Here is an 18,374-nt window from a genome sequence, read left to right as displayed (position 1 = left end):
TTTAAGGACAAGTTTTCATTTCCTTTTGGCGTCCGTTATTATTAGTTTAATGTATAATCTATGCATATTTGAGATTCCTAATTATCGTGATACGAGCCATTCCATCGTCACGGGCAGGACACTTATACTACATTTTTGATACTTTAAAGTGGTATATTTCTAAAAGTACGACATAAATTCTGCTAATTTTATGATATATGAGCAGTGCAGACTTAGGAGTATATGTAGCTGATGTTTTCAGAATTTTTCTTTTTTGTTTAGAGTAGAAAATATTAATTCGTAAACGTCTGTCACGTTCGGGGAAAAAAAAGAGAAGTGACTTTCGACACACCAAGTGAGTGTTTCAAAACTCTGTGAATTCTTAGCTCAAAATGTTCTTATTTAAACGGAAATTTATAAATGATAAAATTTTCCAACAAACTTTACATAAGAGAAATTTGCCAAATATTTATATTAATAAAAAAAAAAACTAAACTTTATTGTGTCACGGGCAGGACATCGTGTGAATCAACACATAAAATCTCAGTAAGAATTATTTGAAAGATGAAAGAAAATCGAAAATAAGTCAAATTCTGCTGTTTTGTTATAGTATTATACACAAATAATTATACTTACTTTACTTGAGGCTCGCTTTTATTACATAAAAATGATAATCTGTAGTACACTTAGTTCTCACCACATACTCTTCAGGAAATGTTTTTACTTGCCCATTTACACCTATGTTGTAAGGAAATTCGTAAAAAAAGCACTGTGTCTAACAGTGTATTAAAAAATGCTGGTATCCAGTAATATTCCGTGCCGTGTCGTGGATAATCAGCGTCCGCGGCAAGAGTATACAACTGCAAGAGTGTATAAATATGAGGCCAACAGACCAGCCGGAAAACGTCACCATGGTTGGAGCGATGTGAAAGAAAATTTTCAAAAATAAACCCTGCTTTTCCTTGATTTTGATCTATTTTTAATATTTATTTCCTTCCAGTATATATATATATATATATATATATATATATATATATATATATATATATATATTCCTCCTAAATTTTGCGCCCCCTTACTTTGACGCCCGGGGCCCTCGCTCCTCCCCCCATGGCACGGCACTGCTGGTTTCACAGAGACTATTTTACCGAAATGCACGTAAGACAAATCTTCACCATTCTTAAAAATTTTACTGCAATCTTTTATGGTCTTAATACAAATTTCCTTGACTTTTTCGTCCTTTTCGACTGGGCTTTGCGCGATAGTTGCACGCCTGTCTGCTTTTTTCTTCTGTCCACTAGAGAAAAATTCCATCAACAAAAATGTTCCTTGTGTTATATTTTCAACAGCCGGCCTAACACAAGCCTTGTTAACATGGAAACCAAAGTCGTCGCTCATGATAGCTTCAGGGCTTTCTGAATCATCATTTTCAGAATCTGAATAAAAGTCTGATAGAAATTTAAAGATTTTACACGAATGAGGCTCTGATTTAGAAGTTCGACGAATGACCAAATTTTCGCTGTCAGATTGCAGGAAAAAGTGTTTTGCTTGGAGACATTCAATTGACAGAGCTTTTTCCCACCTCTTATGTAGCGTTCTGAGAAGAACGAATGTAGAACAGTAAAGAAGAAGAAGAAGAAAGACAGTACAGTACAGTGGAAGTGGGACATTTTTGCTTCATGGAACTTCTGTTTTCTAGGAAAATAATGTTTGTCTTGCCTAGAGATTATTGGAATGAGTTTTGGCTATATTAAGAAGATGTATAATAGATATTGTACCAAGTAGTTGAATGTTGAGAATAAATGCATGATCTATCCAACGTGGGAACTATGTTTTTTGTTATGAATGTTCGAGATCAAACACAATTATTGTCTGCACGTGGATTGGAGTCTGGTGGAAAATATAGTTAGGTTGTTGGTAGCAACTATTAGAGTGTAATTGGTGAAATTACAGTAAAGTACTTAAGCTTCGCAATAATTAGATTTAACATTTTTGGCGCATCAGCGTGGGGCATAGAGTTTCGCATTTTATATATTGCGAAGTGATAGTGTAACTAGTGAAACCACGATGGATAAGTTAATTGCATTACGGAAACCCATTCGTACATTGTATACAAGGACTATCATTAGTGCAAAAGAAGAATTGAAGCAGAGTGATCCGAATGAAGAAAAAGTAAGAGTGTATATTACGAAGTTAAATAGGCTGAGTACAGAACTTGCTGATTACGATACAAAGATTCTAGAGCAGTTGGCAGAAGAAGTAGAAGCAATTGACGTAAGTGTATATGAAAGTGAATATAACAGCATAGAAGAATATAAGTCAATGTGGGACGAAGTGCAAGTGTTATATGAGCAGCTCATTAAGTCACAGTACGAGAAAAAGAGTGAACAAGGCAGCAGTAATAGTTCAACTGGTTGTGTTAATTCATGCAAAAAACTGAAACTACCCAAATTAGAGCTTAAGAAATTTGGAGGACAGATTAGCGAATGGCTAGGTTTCTGGGGACAGTTTAAGAGAATACACGAAGACAAGGACATTGACAAAGAGGACAAATTTCAATACCTACTGCAATCCGTTGTACAAGGTACCAGAGTCTGGGAAGTAGTAAACAGTTATCCTCCTACAGCACAAAATTACGACAAGGTCATTCAGAGTTTGCAAAACAGGTTCGGTCGTGAGGAATTGTTAATTGAATACTATGTCAGAAAATTGTTAGGGATTTTGATACAGAATGTTTCAAACCAATCCAACAAGCTATCGCTTCCTCGTTTGTACGATAAATTAGAATCACAGTTGAGAGCATTAGAATCGATTGGTATGGATAGTGATAAGTTCGCAGCAGTACTGTTTCCCTTAGTTGAATCATGTCTTCCCGAAGAATTCTTACGAGTATGGTTAAGGTACTCAGGAACTGATACAAGGAGCACTGAAAATGAATCAGTTGTAACGTACAGTGATAAAATGAATCAGTTGTTGAAATTTTTGAAAAATGAAGTGGAAGGAGAGGAAAGAATCGTTCTAGCACAAACAGGCTTCAAGGTATCAAGTAGTAAAACAAGTTACGCAAAGAAGGAAATGAGAATTGAAAACAAAATCCCCACAGCTAGTAATTTGTTGTCAAGTCATAAATTGGATACAGAAGCAGGTAAGAAATGCTTATTTTGTGAAGAATCACATCGTGAACAGAACTGTTCCAAGGCCCGTGACATGTCACTGGACGAGAAAAAGAAAGTTCTTTTGCACAATAAATGTTGTTTTTTGTGTTTTCAGCCGTATCATCAAATAAAGTCTTGTAAAGTGAAGGTCAATTGTTTTAAGTGTAAACTAAATCATTTTTCTGTGATGTGTCCAGTGAGTGTGGAAAGAAAAGGTAAAAGCACCGGTGATTGTAAAGAATCGAAAACGTGTACGCTTACAAACCAAAATCACTGTGATCAATATTTGTTACAAACTGTGAAAGTAAAACTGAATGTGAACGGACAAATGCGTGAAGTAAGAGCTTTAATAGATAATGGCTCTCAGCGCTCTTACATTCTGAAACGGGTCGCAAGAGAATTGAATCTTAAAACCCAAAGAAAAGAAACCGTGAAACATATGTTGTTTGGCGGAGTTGAAACAAATAAGGAACAGCACAATTGTTATACGATCACTGTCTGCGACATGCAAGAAAAGTTTCCATGTGAGTTAGAAGTGTTGGAAAGATCTGTTATTTGTGTTCAAATACCAAGTTTGAAGCCAGGACCATGGGTTGCAGAAATGAAAAGAAACCAAATTTGGCTGTCAGATTTCGGAGGTCATGACACAGAAATAGAATTATTGATCGGTGCAGATGTAGCTGGTCAACTTATGACAAATAAAGTGCATAAGTTAAAATGTGGATTAGTAGCTGTTCGAACGTTGTTAGGCTGGGTTATGATGGGAAAGGTCCCGATAAACAAACAAGATAGCTGTCATGAAGTTTCAACATTAAATGTTATTTCACTACTGACTCAGAATGCAAAGATATCAGATTTGTGGAAGTTAGACACATTAGGAATTTTGGACCCAACAGAAACAAAATCCAGAAAAGAATCGGATGAAGCGGCTTTGAATCATTTTAAAGAAACTGTACGAGTTAATGAGGAGGGACGGTACGAAGTCAGTCTTCCATGGAAAGTTTGTCACCCAGAACTACCTGACAACCGAATACAAGCAGAAAAAAGATGTGTTTTGGTTACAGAAAAATTAATTGTAAATGGAAAGTATGAAGAATATGAGTCCGTGTTCAATGAATGGTTGCGAGATGGAATAATCGAAGAAGTCCCACCAGATGAGGTTACAGATTCAGGATATTATCTCCTGCATAGAGCTGTTTTCAAAGAAAGATCAACGACAAAAATTAGACCAGTTTTCGACGCTTCGTGTAAAGTACGAAATTCACCTTCGTTGAATGATTGTTTAGAGAAAGGTCCCAACCTTGTGGAGTTGATTACTGACATTTTATTGAGATTTCGAGAGCATAAAATAGGGGTAATATCTGATATTAAAAAAGCATTTCTACAGATAGGTGTTAAAAAAGGGGATTGTGATTTTTTGAGATTTTTGTGGTGGAGGAATTTTGCTGAAAGAAACTTAAAAGTGTACCGGCATCGTAGAGTAGTTTTTGGTGTCAATTGTAGTCCATTTATGTTAAGTGCAGTTATACAGTTTCACTTAGAACATGTTTCTTCAGAGTACAAGGGTACAGCTAAAAAGTTGAAAGAATCATTTTATGTTGACAATTGTGTTACATCAGTGCGTAATGAAGAAGAACTCACCTCATTTATTGAACAAGCTAAGAAGTTATTAGCTGAAGCACAATTTGATTTACGTGGATGGGAATATAATAGTGTAGATGATAACAGTGAAAATCATGACAGTAGCAATGTTCTAGGCATGTATTGGAACAAACAAAAGGATGTTATTATGTGTGATCTGAATAGTTTAAAAGGTGTTGAAGAACCTGTGACCAGAAGGAAATTGTTGGCGGTAGCTCATAGCATATTTGATCCATTAGGATTCCTGTCACCTGTGACTTTAGTACCTAAACTTTTGTTACAAGACAGTTTCCGTAAGAAAGCAGGATGGGACGAGGAAGTATCTCCTGAAGTAAAACGAAAGTTTGATCGATGGGTAAAAGATTTATATCAGTTAAAACAAATACCAATACCGAGATGTTTGTCGGTAGATGAATCAAGGAAGTCATGGTCTCTGCATATATTTTGTGATGCTTGTCAGTATGCATATGCTTGTGTTGTATACTTGAAAAGTGAACATAATGGTAAAGTCGTAGTCCAGTTGGTAGCCAGTAAGGCACGTGTTGCTCCTATGAAGGAAATAAGTATCCCTCGTCTTGAGTTGTTAGCATGTTGCATTGGTGCACGTCTTGCGAATAATATTATTAGTAGTTTGAAATTAAATATTCCCGTAAATTATTGGACTGATTCTACAACTGCGTTATATTGGATTCAACAGAACGAACCATGGAGTGTGTTCGTGTTCAATAGAGTCAAGGAAATTCGTTCGTTGAGTGACATAGCGTGTTGGAGACACGTACCTGGTAATTCTAATCCTGCGGACCTTCCCAGCAGAGGTTGTAATGCCGCAACTTTTGTGAAATCCCGTTGGTGGGAGGGACCGGATTGGTTGAAGTTAAGAAAACCTGATTAGCCCACAGAAGAAAGCGCTTGCGACATAGTTGAAATAAATAAGGAAAGAAAGAAGACGATAGTTGCGATGACTGTACAGTGCAAAGATGTGTGGTATTTGAGACGCTTCTCTAAGTATCAAAACGTGTTGCGTATGATAGCGTGGATGCGCAGATTTATTATAAATTGTCGGACTGTACCGGTTAACAGAAATGTCGGAGAGTTGACTACAGGAGCTCAACGCTGCAGAAAGGCGGTTAATATATCTCATACAAAAGGAGAGTTTTAATGACAACAGTGAGAAATTGAAGACGTTGATGACTTTCAAGGACGAAGAAAACTTGATCCGAGTCAAAACGAAGATTGTTAGAAGAGATGATAAAGAGAACTTCAGGAGTCCATTTGTACTTCCGTCAGATCATGAGTTAGTCCACAGAATGGTTATGGAGGAACATGTTAGGATGAACCATGCAGGAACCCAAATTTTATTATGTAAGCTAAGAGAAAATTACTGGATATTGCGCGGAAGAAAAACTGTACGGAATGTAATTCGAAAATGTGTCACATGTAGGAAACAAGACGCTGGAAGAATGACTACAGTTACAAGTCCATTGCCTGATGATAGAGTGCGTGATGCCTTAGCATTTGAGATAACAGGAATTGATTTGACAGGACCGCTTATATTGAATGATGGAAATAAAGTTTGGATAGTAATATTTACTTGTGCGGTGTATAGAGCTGTGCATTTAGAATTAGTGTCTTCCTGTGAATTCATGCTGGCAATGAGAAGGTTTATTGCACGACGAGGTAGACCAAAGGTAGTGTACAGTGACAATGGAACGAATTTTGTTGGCACTGTTAATTTGTTTAAGTGTATTGATTGGAAAGAAATAGAACTGAGTTGCTCTGTATATAAAATTCAATGGAAATTTATTCCCCCAGGAGCTCCATGGTGGGGTGGATGGTGGGAGAGAATTATACGTACCTTGAAAAATCTGTTGCGAAGAACACTAGGAAAAGCTTCCTTGAATTTTGAGGAGTTGTCTACTGTTTTATGTGACTGCGAATCCGTAATTAACTGTCGTCCTTTGACGTATATATCTGAGGACACTGAGGATTTTGTTGCTTTAACACCCGCTATGTTCATACAGGATGTTCAAGAAGTTGGAGTGCCTGACTTGGACCGAGTGGAAGACACATTATTGATCAAGAGATACAAGAGGTTGAGTGCTATTAGACAACAATTACGAGACCGGTTCAGAAATGAGTACTTAAGTCTGTTGGTGCAAAAGCAATGGGATAAAGGACATGGTAGAGAAGTGCATCTGGGAGATGTTGTTTTGGTAGCAACGGAAGATAAGAAAAGAATTAACTGGCCTTTAGGGAGAGTTATAGAATTGTGTCCTGGTGTAGATAGTCATGTTCGAGTGGTAAAGGTGAAAACATCAAATGGAGTTTTAACTCGACCTATACAAAAATTATATCCTTTAGATATAGTGTTTCCGAACGATCAAAGTAAACAGGTTTCGTCTAAGACTGTTGAGAAGATCGAAAACTCTGGAACAGGTGAAGAATCGATGGCAGAGCCAAGTGGTGATGAACGAAAAGTAGTCACTAGAAGTGGACGTGTTGTAAATGTTCCATTACGGTATTTGTTTTGATTGCTATTCGCAATCAAAAGGTGGGAGGATGTAGCGTTCTGAGAAGAACGAATGTAGAACAGTAAAGAAGAAGAAGAAGAAAGACAGTACAGTACAGTGGAAGTGGGACATTTTTGCTTCATGGAACTTCTGTTTTCTAGGAAAATAATGTTTGTCTTGCCTAGAGATTATTGGAATGAGTTTTGGCTATATTAAGAAGATGTATAATAGATATTGTACCAAGTAGTTGAATGTTGAGAATAAATGCATGATCTATCCAACGTGGGAACTATGTTTTTTGTTATGAATGTTCGAGATCAAACACAATTATTGTCTGCACGTGGATTGGAGTCTGGTGGAAAATATAGTTAGGTTGTTGGTAGCAACTATTAGAGTGTAATTGGTGAAATTTCAGTAAAGTACTTAAGCTTCGCAATAATTAGATTTGACATCTTATTTAAAGCGTCTTTTTTTCCAATTTCTGCTGATGATAGTAGTAAAACAGATATATTTTGAAACGAAGTGCTTAAAGCTTGCTACGAAATCAGCAGCGCATTCTACAGTTACTTTCTTTTGTTTCACAAAGTTCCATAATGGCCTTTTTGTACGTACTCCAATCCCATCCACTGCTCCCTTTAAACGAGCAAAAAGGTGACGCTAATGATAATATTTATATCATACTTATTTTAAGTTAAAACATCATACTGACAGTAATAGACAATTATCTACTTAAGCAAATAATATTTTACTGCATTTCTTTTACATATTATCACATAGCTTTGCTCAGTGTATTATTGTATATAAGTAAATAATGTTTATGCTTAGAAAACAATATTTTATTACACATGGAATCATTTTCTATCATGAATAACGAATGTAAACAAACTTTCCCACCAGTGGCATGCGCACTGTTACGGACAGGGCAAGTTTTCAAATTCAAATAAATCGAAATATATTATTAGCATTAGTCCAAAATTTGGTAAATGTGAAGCACACGTGCAAATTGTTACTTCTACTAAGTATGAACCACATTCTCAAATTTGGTAATTCACTACAATAACTTTTGTTAGTTTTCTGTCACGGGCAGGACATTCAAGTTGACGTTTATATCTTTAATGATATTATAAACAATTTGTATCCTGTTAACACTTTTTCAACTGCAACTTGTAGCAAAAGAAATCGTCTTAAATAGCTCGAAGTTACTTCAGCCAAACATGCACAATATACCGTAAAATGTTGCCGATAACAACAATAAAAAATTCCTCGCAGCTGACGTGTTACAAATTCACAACTTAGACTTACAATTTTACGTGGATTCTAAGTATAAATATGTCTTTCATTCTGAAAAATAAATTTCATCTATTTACTTCATATAAATGTAAAAATGCATTGGTTTTGACAGTTTTCGAAAATTTGGATTTAGGCTCACTTTCACGTGGAATGGCCCATACACAACTGATCTGCATTTTCTTTTCTTTTCCTCTTTTGGTCTAATATTCAACTAAGGGGACCTCAAGAACTACTTGAGATCTGTAAACCACAGTTTAACAGACGTTTAATTACGTTACGGTAAAAGAGGTTCAAAAATGTTTGAAAAATGCCCTTAAACTCTAAAAGGAGAGCATTTTTTCAATATGGTGCGTAGATTAATGAGCAGTTACAGAGATGTGGAAAGTATAAATGTTCTACAGTAGACGTTGTACGATTATAAGCTCTATAGTGAAACATTTTTCTGTCAGAACTACGAGAAACAAAAACACGTCCAATCCCTCAAACTAGTCCAAGGCCTCAAGCATTATTTTAATGTCGTTTAAGAACTTCACTACCAGCACTTTACAGTCGTAAGAGAAAAAAGAATAACGCTTCACTACGAGTTAAGGAAAAGGAGATCTATGCTATAAGAAACCTCTGATCAATGGAATCAAGGGAATGCAAGACAACCGAATTAAGTTCTTTAATCGTGTGACAGTGCCACGTACACATCACCTGAAGAAATTAGGTCTTTAAGGCAAGATATGCACTCAATTAATATAGGAACTGAGCATGCCTATATATTAACTATATGTGTTTCTATCAATTTCGTAAGTCTAACCAACGACCCACAAAAGGGTTGTCATATCACTATAAATTGAGTCTCCAATTTCAACAAAATGCCCGAACAGACTCTCCGATTATGAATGTCCTGAAGGTAAACTTTGAAACTTCACTATCCTTTACCGCTAACAAGGGATTCGTCCTTTAATTTCTAGGATGATATTCATCCAATATACATGTACCGGTATATGTTAAAAACCGTACAGAAGTATGTGTGTAGAAACAGGAACTCACCATCGAGAAACCAAACTATATCTACTAATGAATACTTCATATAAATTATTTCCTGCATTCACGACGACGTATTTTTGTTATAGGCTATGGTTGGATAGAATTTCTCCTGAATGCAACCCATAAATGATATTAATAGAATTTCAATATACAATGTACAAATTTGGCCACATAATAATAAGGCCACAACAGATATGAAATAATGACTGCAAGCCACCTTGTAGTATGTACTAACTCTTTTGAAAATTGTTAAAAGGATATATGTGTAGGCAACCAGCATATATATAGAGAGCATTAATTTATAAACCTCCCAACTAAACAGGAAGAGCAATACTAATTCGTAATTTCTTTTGTACATAAATAGCAATCAAGTCTGAAAAATTAAGTTTAATTACTGATTTTCTTTAAAAGGGAGCAACGAAGGTCTTTCGCTCCCTCCTCTATTTCCTGCTTATTAATGACAAGCAATTTTGTGCAATATTACATACTGGTTCATATTTATTAAAAATAATGCTTGAATGTTTCGCTTTTTATAATTAACGTGTGTCTCTCTTCATTTATACATTCCGATGTAAAGAATGCAATATTGTAGCTACTCAGCTAGAACGGAAGGAATCGATCTTCCCGATTGTCTGCTAAAAAAATAAATTACCAACGTCAGTTGCTATTATTTCTAGTTTGTTGTTCATACACAAATCTGCTGAGTAACATTTAAGCACGACATTCTCTCCTAGTAATGTCTAGGTTCTTTATTGTATAACCAATAGTTAGGTTTTTCACTACAGAGCCAAATTCGCATCCAAGAAAAAGCAATTAAACATGGTTCTGATAACACAAATATATAACCTATCTAACTTTTAACAATATTTTGTCTACGTGGTTAGTTTCGTTGTACAGCTGTATAACTTTTTTCAACTTTAACAATACTTTTCCGGGTGGCTGTTATCTTTTGTATAAGTGAATACGGTAACCTTTGTAACTCTTGGGAACATTTTTCAGATGCTTAAAGATGACTTACGAAAGTGACACTCAAAGATTTGAATGAAATTTTGCATACCTGAAAACGTCGACAAATTATCAAGGCAGAATGAAGGGTAGAAACCACATTTTGAACCTTAGTGGTTGTCTCATTTAGTGTAGGAGAAAAATACTGCCAAGGGGGTTTAGGATAGTTTATCCGGAATCTGACTTCTGCATTACAAAATTGAAAATGGGCGATCCAATATGGCGATTACAATTAACAAAATATCTTCTGGTTTGAAATGATCTGCAGCTAGCCAAGAACAATTACAATCTGCAGGGGTTAATGTAAGAAGGTCGTAGATCGATTTGAAACTAATTTATGTACTTATTGTAATGGGATACTTGACTGAAACTGAATTTCTGTACTTTTTACTATTGGGGTTCTTATTTACAGTGAGTACCCTCGCCTTTCACTAATCGGGGTGCTTATTTATACTGAGTCTTCTCGCCTCTCATTATGTCAGGATTTCATATATCCAGAATTCTTATATATTAATTTATTGAGAATATAGTTTACAGTTATGATATTTCATAAGTGTGTGTGGTGCATGATCATTGTTTATACCTTACAAACCTAATTACTGCTATAACTGTGCACAAACCGCAAAATGCTGGACAATCTTTGAAATAACATGTTATGGGGTTTTCAAACGCAGGTGGGTTTTCTTTTTAACCTATTTTGTAACATGCATACGTAAAAAGATATGTAAATCTGGGAGAAGACAACTGATTATTAATGACTGATTGGTTGGATCTTGATAATATTATTACGTAGATGTACAGTACATTTATTTTATACTGTAGTTGTACAGAATAAAATCAGAGAAAATATCTCTATAAGTTTTTCCTCGCAGTCTAAAGAACTCATCAAGAGCCTTAATTCTACGCCTATTACATTCATCAAAGTTTAACACAGGTCATAAATATACTACAAATAATTATAAATAAGTACATCGACTAGTGAGAGGCGAATTGACTACCTTTCAATAAACATCCCGAATAGTGAGAGGTAGGAACACACTGTCAGTAAGCACTCCGGATAATAACAGGCTACAGGACTCACTTTAAATGTGCACCCCGAGTAGTGAGGGGACTCACTTTAATAAAACATTCCGTTACAATAAAAACAGAAAAGCAGAAACTTTTTTGCAGTAACCTCTGCCAACTATAATTGTTTTTGGCCAACTGAAGAGCACTTCAAGGTTCTTAAAATTTTAACCACAATATCACATTCGCCATTTTGATCTTTGTAATTTTGACACCCGATTAGGAATCTGCTGTTCTAAAACCTCCAGACAATATGTTTTCTCCTACATTAAATGATTGTGTCTGTCTATTCTCTGTCTGTCTATTAACATTGCAATATTAATCTTAGAAAATTGTGATTTGTTAATAATAATTTGAAATAGTATGTGATGTATTGTGATCCTCCTTCAGAGAATAATAAAATTATTTTTCTCAGTTTAGTAAACAGTTGTATATTCAGTTTAAAAGCAAATACGAATTTTAGGTATTTACTAATAAGAGGTCAAGAAATAGATGTAATACGAGGTATTGGTTGTGTGTAATAATGTGAATTGGTATAGTATAACAATTTTTATTTTCCTTTTGTTACTGTACGGACCGCAATCATTGTTCAATTACACAGTAACTTAACAGTTATGTAAATTCTTTCGTTTGACCATGTTCTTTAATCAATTACGTTTTTCTATAATTAAATATCTAGTAATCAAAGGTCAAAAAATTTACGCAATATTGGTTTATTTTAATATGTAAATTGGTATAATTAATTATTTCCCTTCTGTCACAACTGTGCGGATGAATATCACTGTTCAATTACAAATTAATGTAACTGCTATCTACACACTAAATTCATCAAGTTTTTAAGAACACATAAAGAAAACTCATTGTAACCACGTAACAAAAATATATAATACAATGATGACTACGTACCTTGACCTGGAAACAAAAGAGGAAGAAAAAAGGAATAGATACTCTTGATATTTAAAAATATTAGATTGTTAAAACGTAAGTAATTGTAAGGTCTCTTATCAGACAATTTTATTCCAATATTTCAATAATATTGTCTCTTTAAAGAGCAATGCATTTTATTATAAAAAAGAAAAACAACAGGTAGTAATGAGCATGCATTGTGTACTTAATAAGTCAAAGTGAATTTTGCTTAATAATTATTAATTATGTAAACTCTTAAAACAAAATTTGTGAGCGTGTGTCCTCCCTCACTCCCATTCCATTTGTTTAAATTCCCCAGTCAGCCCCATCTGAAGTGGAATAAGGCTCTATGCACTATAGACGCAAACCTTGTATAATGGTGCTGTTCTTTAACGTGTTGGCAACACTTTACCGTGATGACTTGTCTTACGTGCTCAGGAAACAAAGGGATGTGATGTGGCTACGATGTTTGAAAAAGTAGTTCCATAAAACTTGATGTCATCGACGTTTACTTCTATTGTTTTTGGTATTTGGATTACTTTAATTAAATGGTAAATAAGTAAAAACTCAGTGGTATACATATTATCTACAAATGAATGCTTTCTAGTAGTATTGTAATATTACTCACTGTCATTAGCAGGCGTAGGAAGACGAACATTTTCTGTCGAAAGCGCGAAAGGTTGACATTGCGAAGCCATCACAAACTCAACGAACAACCAGGTAGATCGACTGTACAAGAAATCTGTGACAAAATCTGTCATCCTTCACGATGTTATGAAATTAACTGTATAAACAGTTTCAAGAGTGAACGTAGTTTCAATGCGTAAATATTACAGTGACAGTTAGTGAGTACATAAGAAAATGATATAATTTTGTTTGAAACCATGTGAACACTCATCGTGAAAATCTATTGCATACAATTCTGGTCAACCAGAAAATTTATTCTTCGCAGTTCGTTCGTCAATATTTATTCTAAAATAGTAAAAGTTATGTCAAAGACAAATCCATCTGTTGTACTATTAATTCATCGTATATTAAGGAATTTTACCATAAACACCATAAACTTCACAATGGGAAGATGTAAGTTGAAGTGACACGGATAGAGCCTGGAAATCGTCGTCGGAATAAGAAGACAAAATCAAAAGGATTTCTTTATGGAATTTCATTAAATCCCTCCCAAAATCCCCTGTGATCAATGTGAGGAGTGGTGAAGTGTTCCGTGAACCAACGTGTGCTTAGTGGTCGTGCACCACTAATCTTAATATCGGCCGGCAATGAAAATATAATTCCATCTTAAATTCATTCTTCGCCTTTGTTATTTTTTTTATTCTATATTAAATGGCCTAGAATGTTCTGAAAATATATTGAAATAATAAATGTACCAATAGAAGTATACCAGTAAACAATACACGTAAGTAAGTGTGAACTTAAATTACCTTCTGACCAAGTAAAATTTTTCCTATGCATTTATTTTGTTTTCAGTTATGTTTTTCCGTTTCTCACATAAATAATTACAGGAAATCTTAGTATTTGTGTTGGTATTCGTACATACTCTGTACGCCTCAACTATTGGCGCGTCCAGGATGGTGGGTAGGTACAAAAGCAGCCTCCGCATGAGTGCACCTTGGTCTTCGATTCGATTAAGAGTTGTATTTAACTTTCGTTCTAACCACTGCCGCCTGCAGAGTTAAGTATTTGTTCTTAATGACCACTAAATCCATTTTTGGACACAAAATTAGCAGCCCGAACATACGAAATGGAACACGGCCGGTCATAAATTGTGCCTGTCTTTAGTGTGTATTAACAACATAAACTGAAATGCTACTGTAATCCTCCATACCAGGTATGCCATTTTTCAGTAATTCCACAAGAGAATTTAGAACCTCATTGTAACTCTCGAATAAAATGCTACTGCGTCAATGTTGTACTTAGTAATAATTTTGTACTGTTTATTCTTTTATTATTTTTCTTGGTTAATTACTAAGGGAAAATGTTTTAAGTTTTAGGACTTGAAGCCTTCAATGTCAGATTTCCGACTTCTGATGTAGAGGTCCGGCACCTTAGAGGAACACAGAGAGGGAAATAATTGAAATAAAAGCAAAATAAATATTCAATCTGAATCTAGAATTATTACAACGATTTCTTTGGTCCAGGAATTTCTAGAGCCTCTAGTGATTATCATGAGTTACAGCATTATGCAGAATTTAAGAGAAACCTTTATTTTACTAGCCTATAAGACAATATTTCTTGCACTAAAGCTTCAGAGGTAAAGTTTACTAATGAAAATGAATCCACAGTCTACTAAAAGTAAGACCCTACAATTTAAAACCATACTGAAAGTAAGCTAAACTCATTGTTCAAGCAATGCGTCAATTGATCTCAGAGGCAAGAGATCAAAAGTGCCTCCAATTGACTTACCCTAATTCCTTCTCCGAGGCTGGTGTGTAGGACATAGCAGTTTAGAATGATATTTATTTTCATTCTAAACAATATATGATTGAACGTAGTATTTTCCAAAGCGGCTTTAAGAAATAAAACATGTTTGATATATTGTCGTATAATAGTGTACTTTGAACATGAATTCCATTCATTTAACAGTTTGGACGCATTAATGAAACGATATTGCATTTCGTAACTTTCCACGACTTCATTTTGTGCGTAGTAAACAAAATAAACGTTTAAATTATTGGTTGAAACCAGCATTCGATACAATTCTTCCGTAACATCGATGTTATAAAAAGTTACAAGTTACAAACACACTTAATACAAACGGCAAAAACTTTCTTGTATTTTCATGTAGCATAGACTGCAAGAACAAAATGAAATCTAGGAGAAGACAGACAAAATCAAAACTTGGAGAATATATTCTCTATTCACGTAGAGTCCTGTATTTTTTTTAATAATGTATCTTCCTTTTTCCCTTCCTTGTAACTTGTTCTTATTTTAGAGTTGATTGCGTCATAAGAATTAAAGCTTTCTCTTTCCCAGAAGATGTTGGGGAAAGGATTTCTTGTTTCCGAAAATGTACTATTTTCATGTGGAGGAGTGCTGTTCCTTCTCGTATCGGTGTTCTTCCGTTTTCTGCTAATTTCTTCATTTCACAAGTTTGTTTGTTCTCGTCACTACTGTCTCCTGTAGACTCGTCTGGGACCTTGAAGCCAGAAAGAAGGGGAAAAATTACAAATAAAGGAAGGAAGAGCTGCGGCATTCAAGACTTATATCTTAATAATACTTAGGAGACATCACTATTTTTGCTCAATGGTGGAAGTTGAGCACCCTATTCAACAGAGAGCCTGTTTGAGACAAAGACTACAGTTTAATCTCCCGCCAGGGCTTTACACCCCAAAGAGCGTTTGCTAACTATATACCATTTTGTGAGATACTCACAAGTAATGTTCCCAAATGTTTGAGTAAAGTATTGAATGTGTCTAACAAAATATGTACACCTTGTCTCAAAAAGGTTGAGCGCATTCTTTACTGGTGTTTTGAGGCAATAATTTTCTAAGTCCAGCTTCGGGTATCTTCGGGAAAAAGTAAGCCAGGTTCGAACCTCCAAGCCAGCCTTTGCAATCGGGAAAAAATTTGCAGATGTGTTTTTCTTCTTTTAAATATAATAAGACTTGTTACCAAGTGTTTAAATCAGCAACATTGATTGAAATACTTAATGATACAATATTTCGAAACCTTTTTTTTTTAATGTCAGCACTTGCTTGTTTGTCATTTAGCTCTCCATACGTAATGGAACATTTAAATACGTTAAAGAATCTTTCCATATGTAAAAGAATGCTCAAAGTTAAGAAATAGAACATAATTATCGCCTGAGTACTAAAATAAAAGTCAAAGTAGAACAGAAACAGCGTTTGTAATGGATATGAATGTCATAATTATCCGTTAAACATCACTAGAAGCATAGTTCTAGAAGTACTTGTGTTATCTCATTGGAACAGTTGCTCGGCAGACGCCGTGCCGTTCACCTCGTTGTTCCGGTAGGTGTTCGAGTGGAAATAGTGAGTGTGTTAACTTGCTTCAACTCAACCTGCCTTGTCAAGTGGAGTATTTTCTACTACCAAGTAGTTCGAGTTATATTTACTCTTTTCATCATATTGTCTAGTGTGAAGTACAGGTTTACCTACTAAGTGCATTATGTCTGTTATCCGAGTGAATACTTTACGTTTGTCATTTCAAGATGTTGTGAACAAGCCTAACACATTGGTCTTGCATGAATGGATCCGCAATACTTTTCATCTGCTTCCTGATCAAGTTGTCAGTATTGAGTTTGATTATAGTCGCAAACAGTTATATGTTAAGTTAATCTCACAAGTGCTTTGTGAACAAATTCTGTTTCGAGTGAATGGAAAGGTTAGTTATTCAGATGATCTTGGTACTTATAACATTTTAATCGATTCTGCCAGTTCCAATATTATGACTGTCCGTTTACATTTGGTACCCACCGAGTTGGAAGATCATCATATTTCTCGTGTGCTTTCTCAGTACGGCGAAATTAAGTCAATTGCAGACGAAATGTATTCTACTGGACACATCTATGAAGTAAGGACTGGGAGAAAGATAATACGTATGAGCATTAAGCGCCCCATACCTTCTTATGTGACTATCTGTGGTTTACGTTTGTGGTTAACGTATGGAGGTCAAGTTAAAACCTGCGCCATTTGTGACTCACCAAATCATTTTCTGATGGAATGTACAAAGCGTCGTCTTCCTCCAACCGTATCAGCTTCAGTATCCAGTGTCTCACCATCCAGAGCCCCGCCCATGCCCGGCAATTTGAATAAAGTGGATACTCAACCGAACGTTCATTCGTTTACTAGTTTTCCTGTGTTAAGTGAGAAACGTCCTCCAACTTTACAGGAGACCCTTCCACCTTCAACTGCAACTGCTGCAAGTCCTTTTGCTAAGACACTCAATGAAACTGAATCCACTTGTCCGCTTGGTGTCCCCCCTAGTTCTACAGCTGCATCTCACACCAGTTCTCCTGCTATTGCCTCCCAGCAGACCCTTGCTTCTAATGCAACGCAGAGTGACTCTTCCAGTTCCACTACCATAGCGCCTAATAGTTCGGATGTTCCACAACAGAGCATTACTGTTTCAGCATCTTCCGCATCGGAGATGGATACGCTACCTGAAATCACGGTAAGTACCCCACCGTTAGTGGGCATTGATGACTCTCACCAGGAAGTGACGGATTCTTTCGATAGAGATTCACCATCTACAGAAGCATCCCAGCTTCCCTCTCTACCCGAGAAGAGACGTCGCAAAGGTCGATCTCAGTCTTCCCCTCGTGATACATCCAGTAGAGCCAATAAACTTCAGAAAACTAAGTGCGTTCCCCCCGTAAACAACAATTGTGTGTCTGGTTTCACGAGATCACGAGTAGATCCCCATCATAGTGAAGCAAGTGCTAAGACAAATGATAGTGCTACCTCTTCGGACAAGTGATCATATCACCTTCCAGTATAGAATGGGAATGTGTGCGAGTGTTGCCCCCCGTCTATGTTTTTTCAAGTGTATTGTGTCATTTCTTTGTGTCGTGCTTTTTTGGTGTCTTTTTATTTTTCTGTGGCCATTAAATATGTATGCCACGCGTATAGCCACTCTTAATGTCAATGGCATTTCTAGTCTCACCAAGCAAAAAGCGCTAGCCGATTACATCAACCAATCGTCTCTGGATATAATTTTCCTGCAAGAATGCAATATTGACAATTTCTCCTTTCTTTTTAATCATTTGTGGGAAGTCAATCCTTCCGAAACTGGTTCTGGAACAGCCATTATA

At 35.7% G+C, this 18,374-nt stretch overlaps 2 protein-coding genes across 2 annotated transcripts; both read left to right on the top strand.

Moving 5' to 3' along the window:
* Positions 1–2,046: 2,046 nt before the first annotated feature.
* On the top strand, positions 2,047–5,667 carry LOC145682784 (uncharacterized). Its single transcript, XM_081754159.1, has 2 exons — positions 2,047–3,124; positions 3,332–5,667. Exons 1-2 carry the CDS (start codon positions 2,047–2,049, stop codon positions 5,665–5,667), a joined length of 3,414 nt encoding a protein of 1,137 aa, XP_081610285.1.
* A 295-nt stretch (positions 5,668–5,962) lies between these two features.
* Positions 5,963–7,306, top strand: LOC145682783 (uncharacterized). The gene has a single exon (XM_081754158.1). It carries the CDS (start codon positions 5,963–5,965, stop codon positions 7,304–7,306), a length of 1,344 nt encoding a protein of 447 aa, XP_081610284.1.
* The last annotated feature ends 11,068 nt before the right edge of the window (positions 7,307–18,374 follow it).

The sequence above is a fragment of the Thermobia domestica genome, chromosome 4, assembly GCF_964235325.1.
Source record: "Thermobia domestica chromosome 4, izTheDome1.hap1.1, whole genome shotgun sequence".
Taxonomy (NCBI): domain Eukaryota; kingdom Metazoa; phylum Arthropoda; class Insecta; order Zygentoma; family Lepismatidae; genus Thermobia; species Thermobia domestica.
Note: the sequence above shows the minus strand (reverse complement) of the source record. Positions and strands in the feature narration are given on the sequence as shown.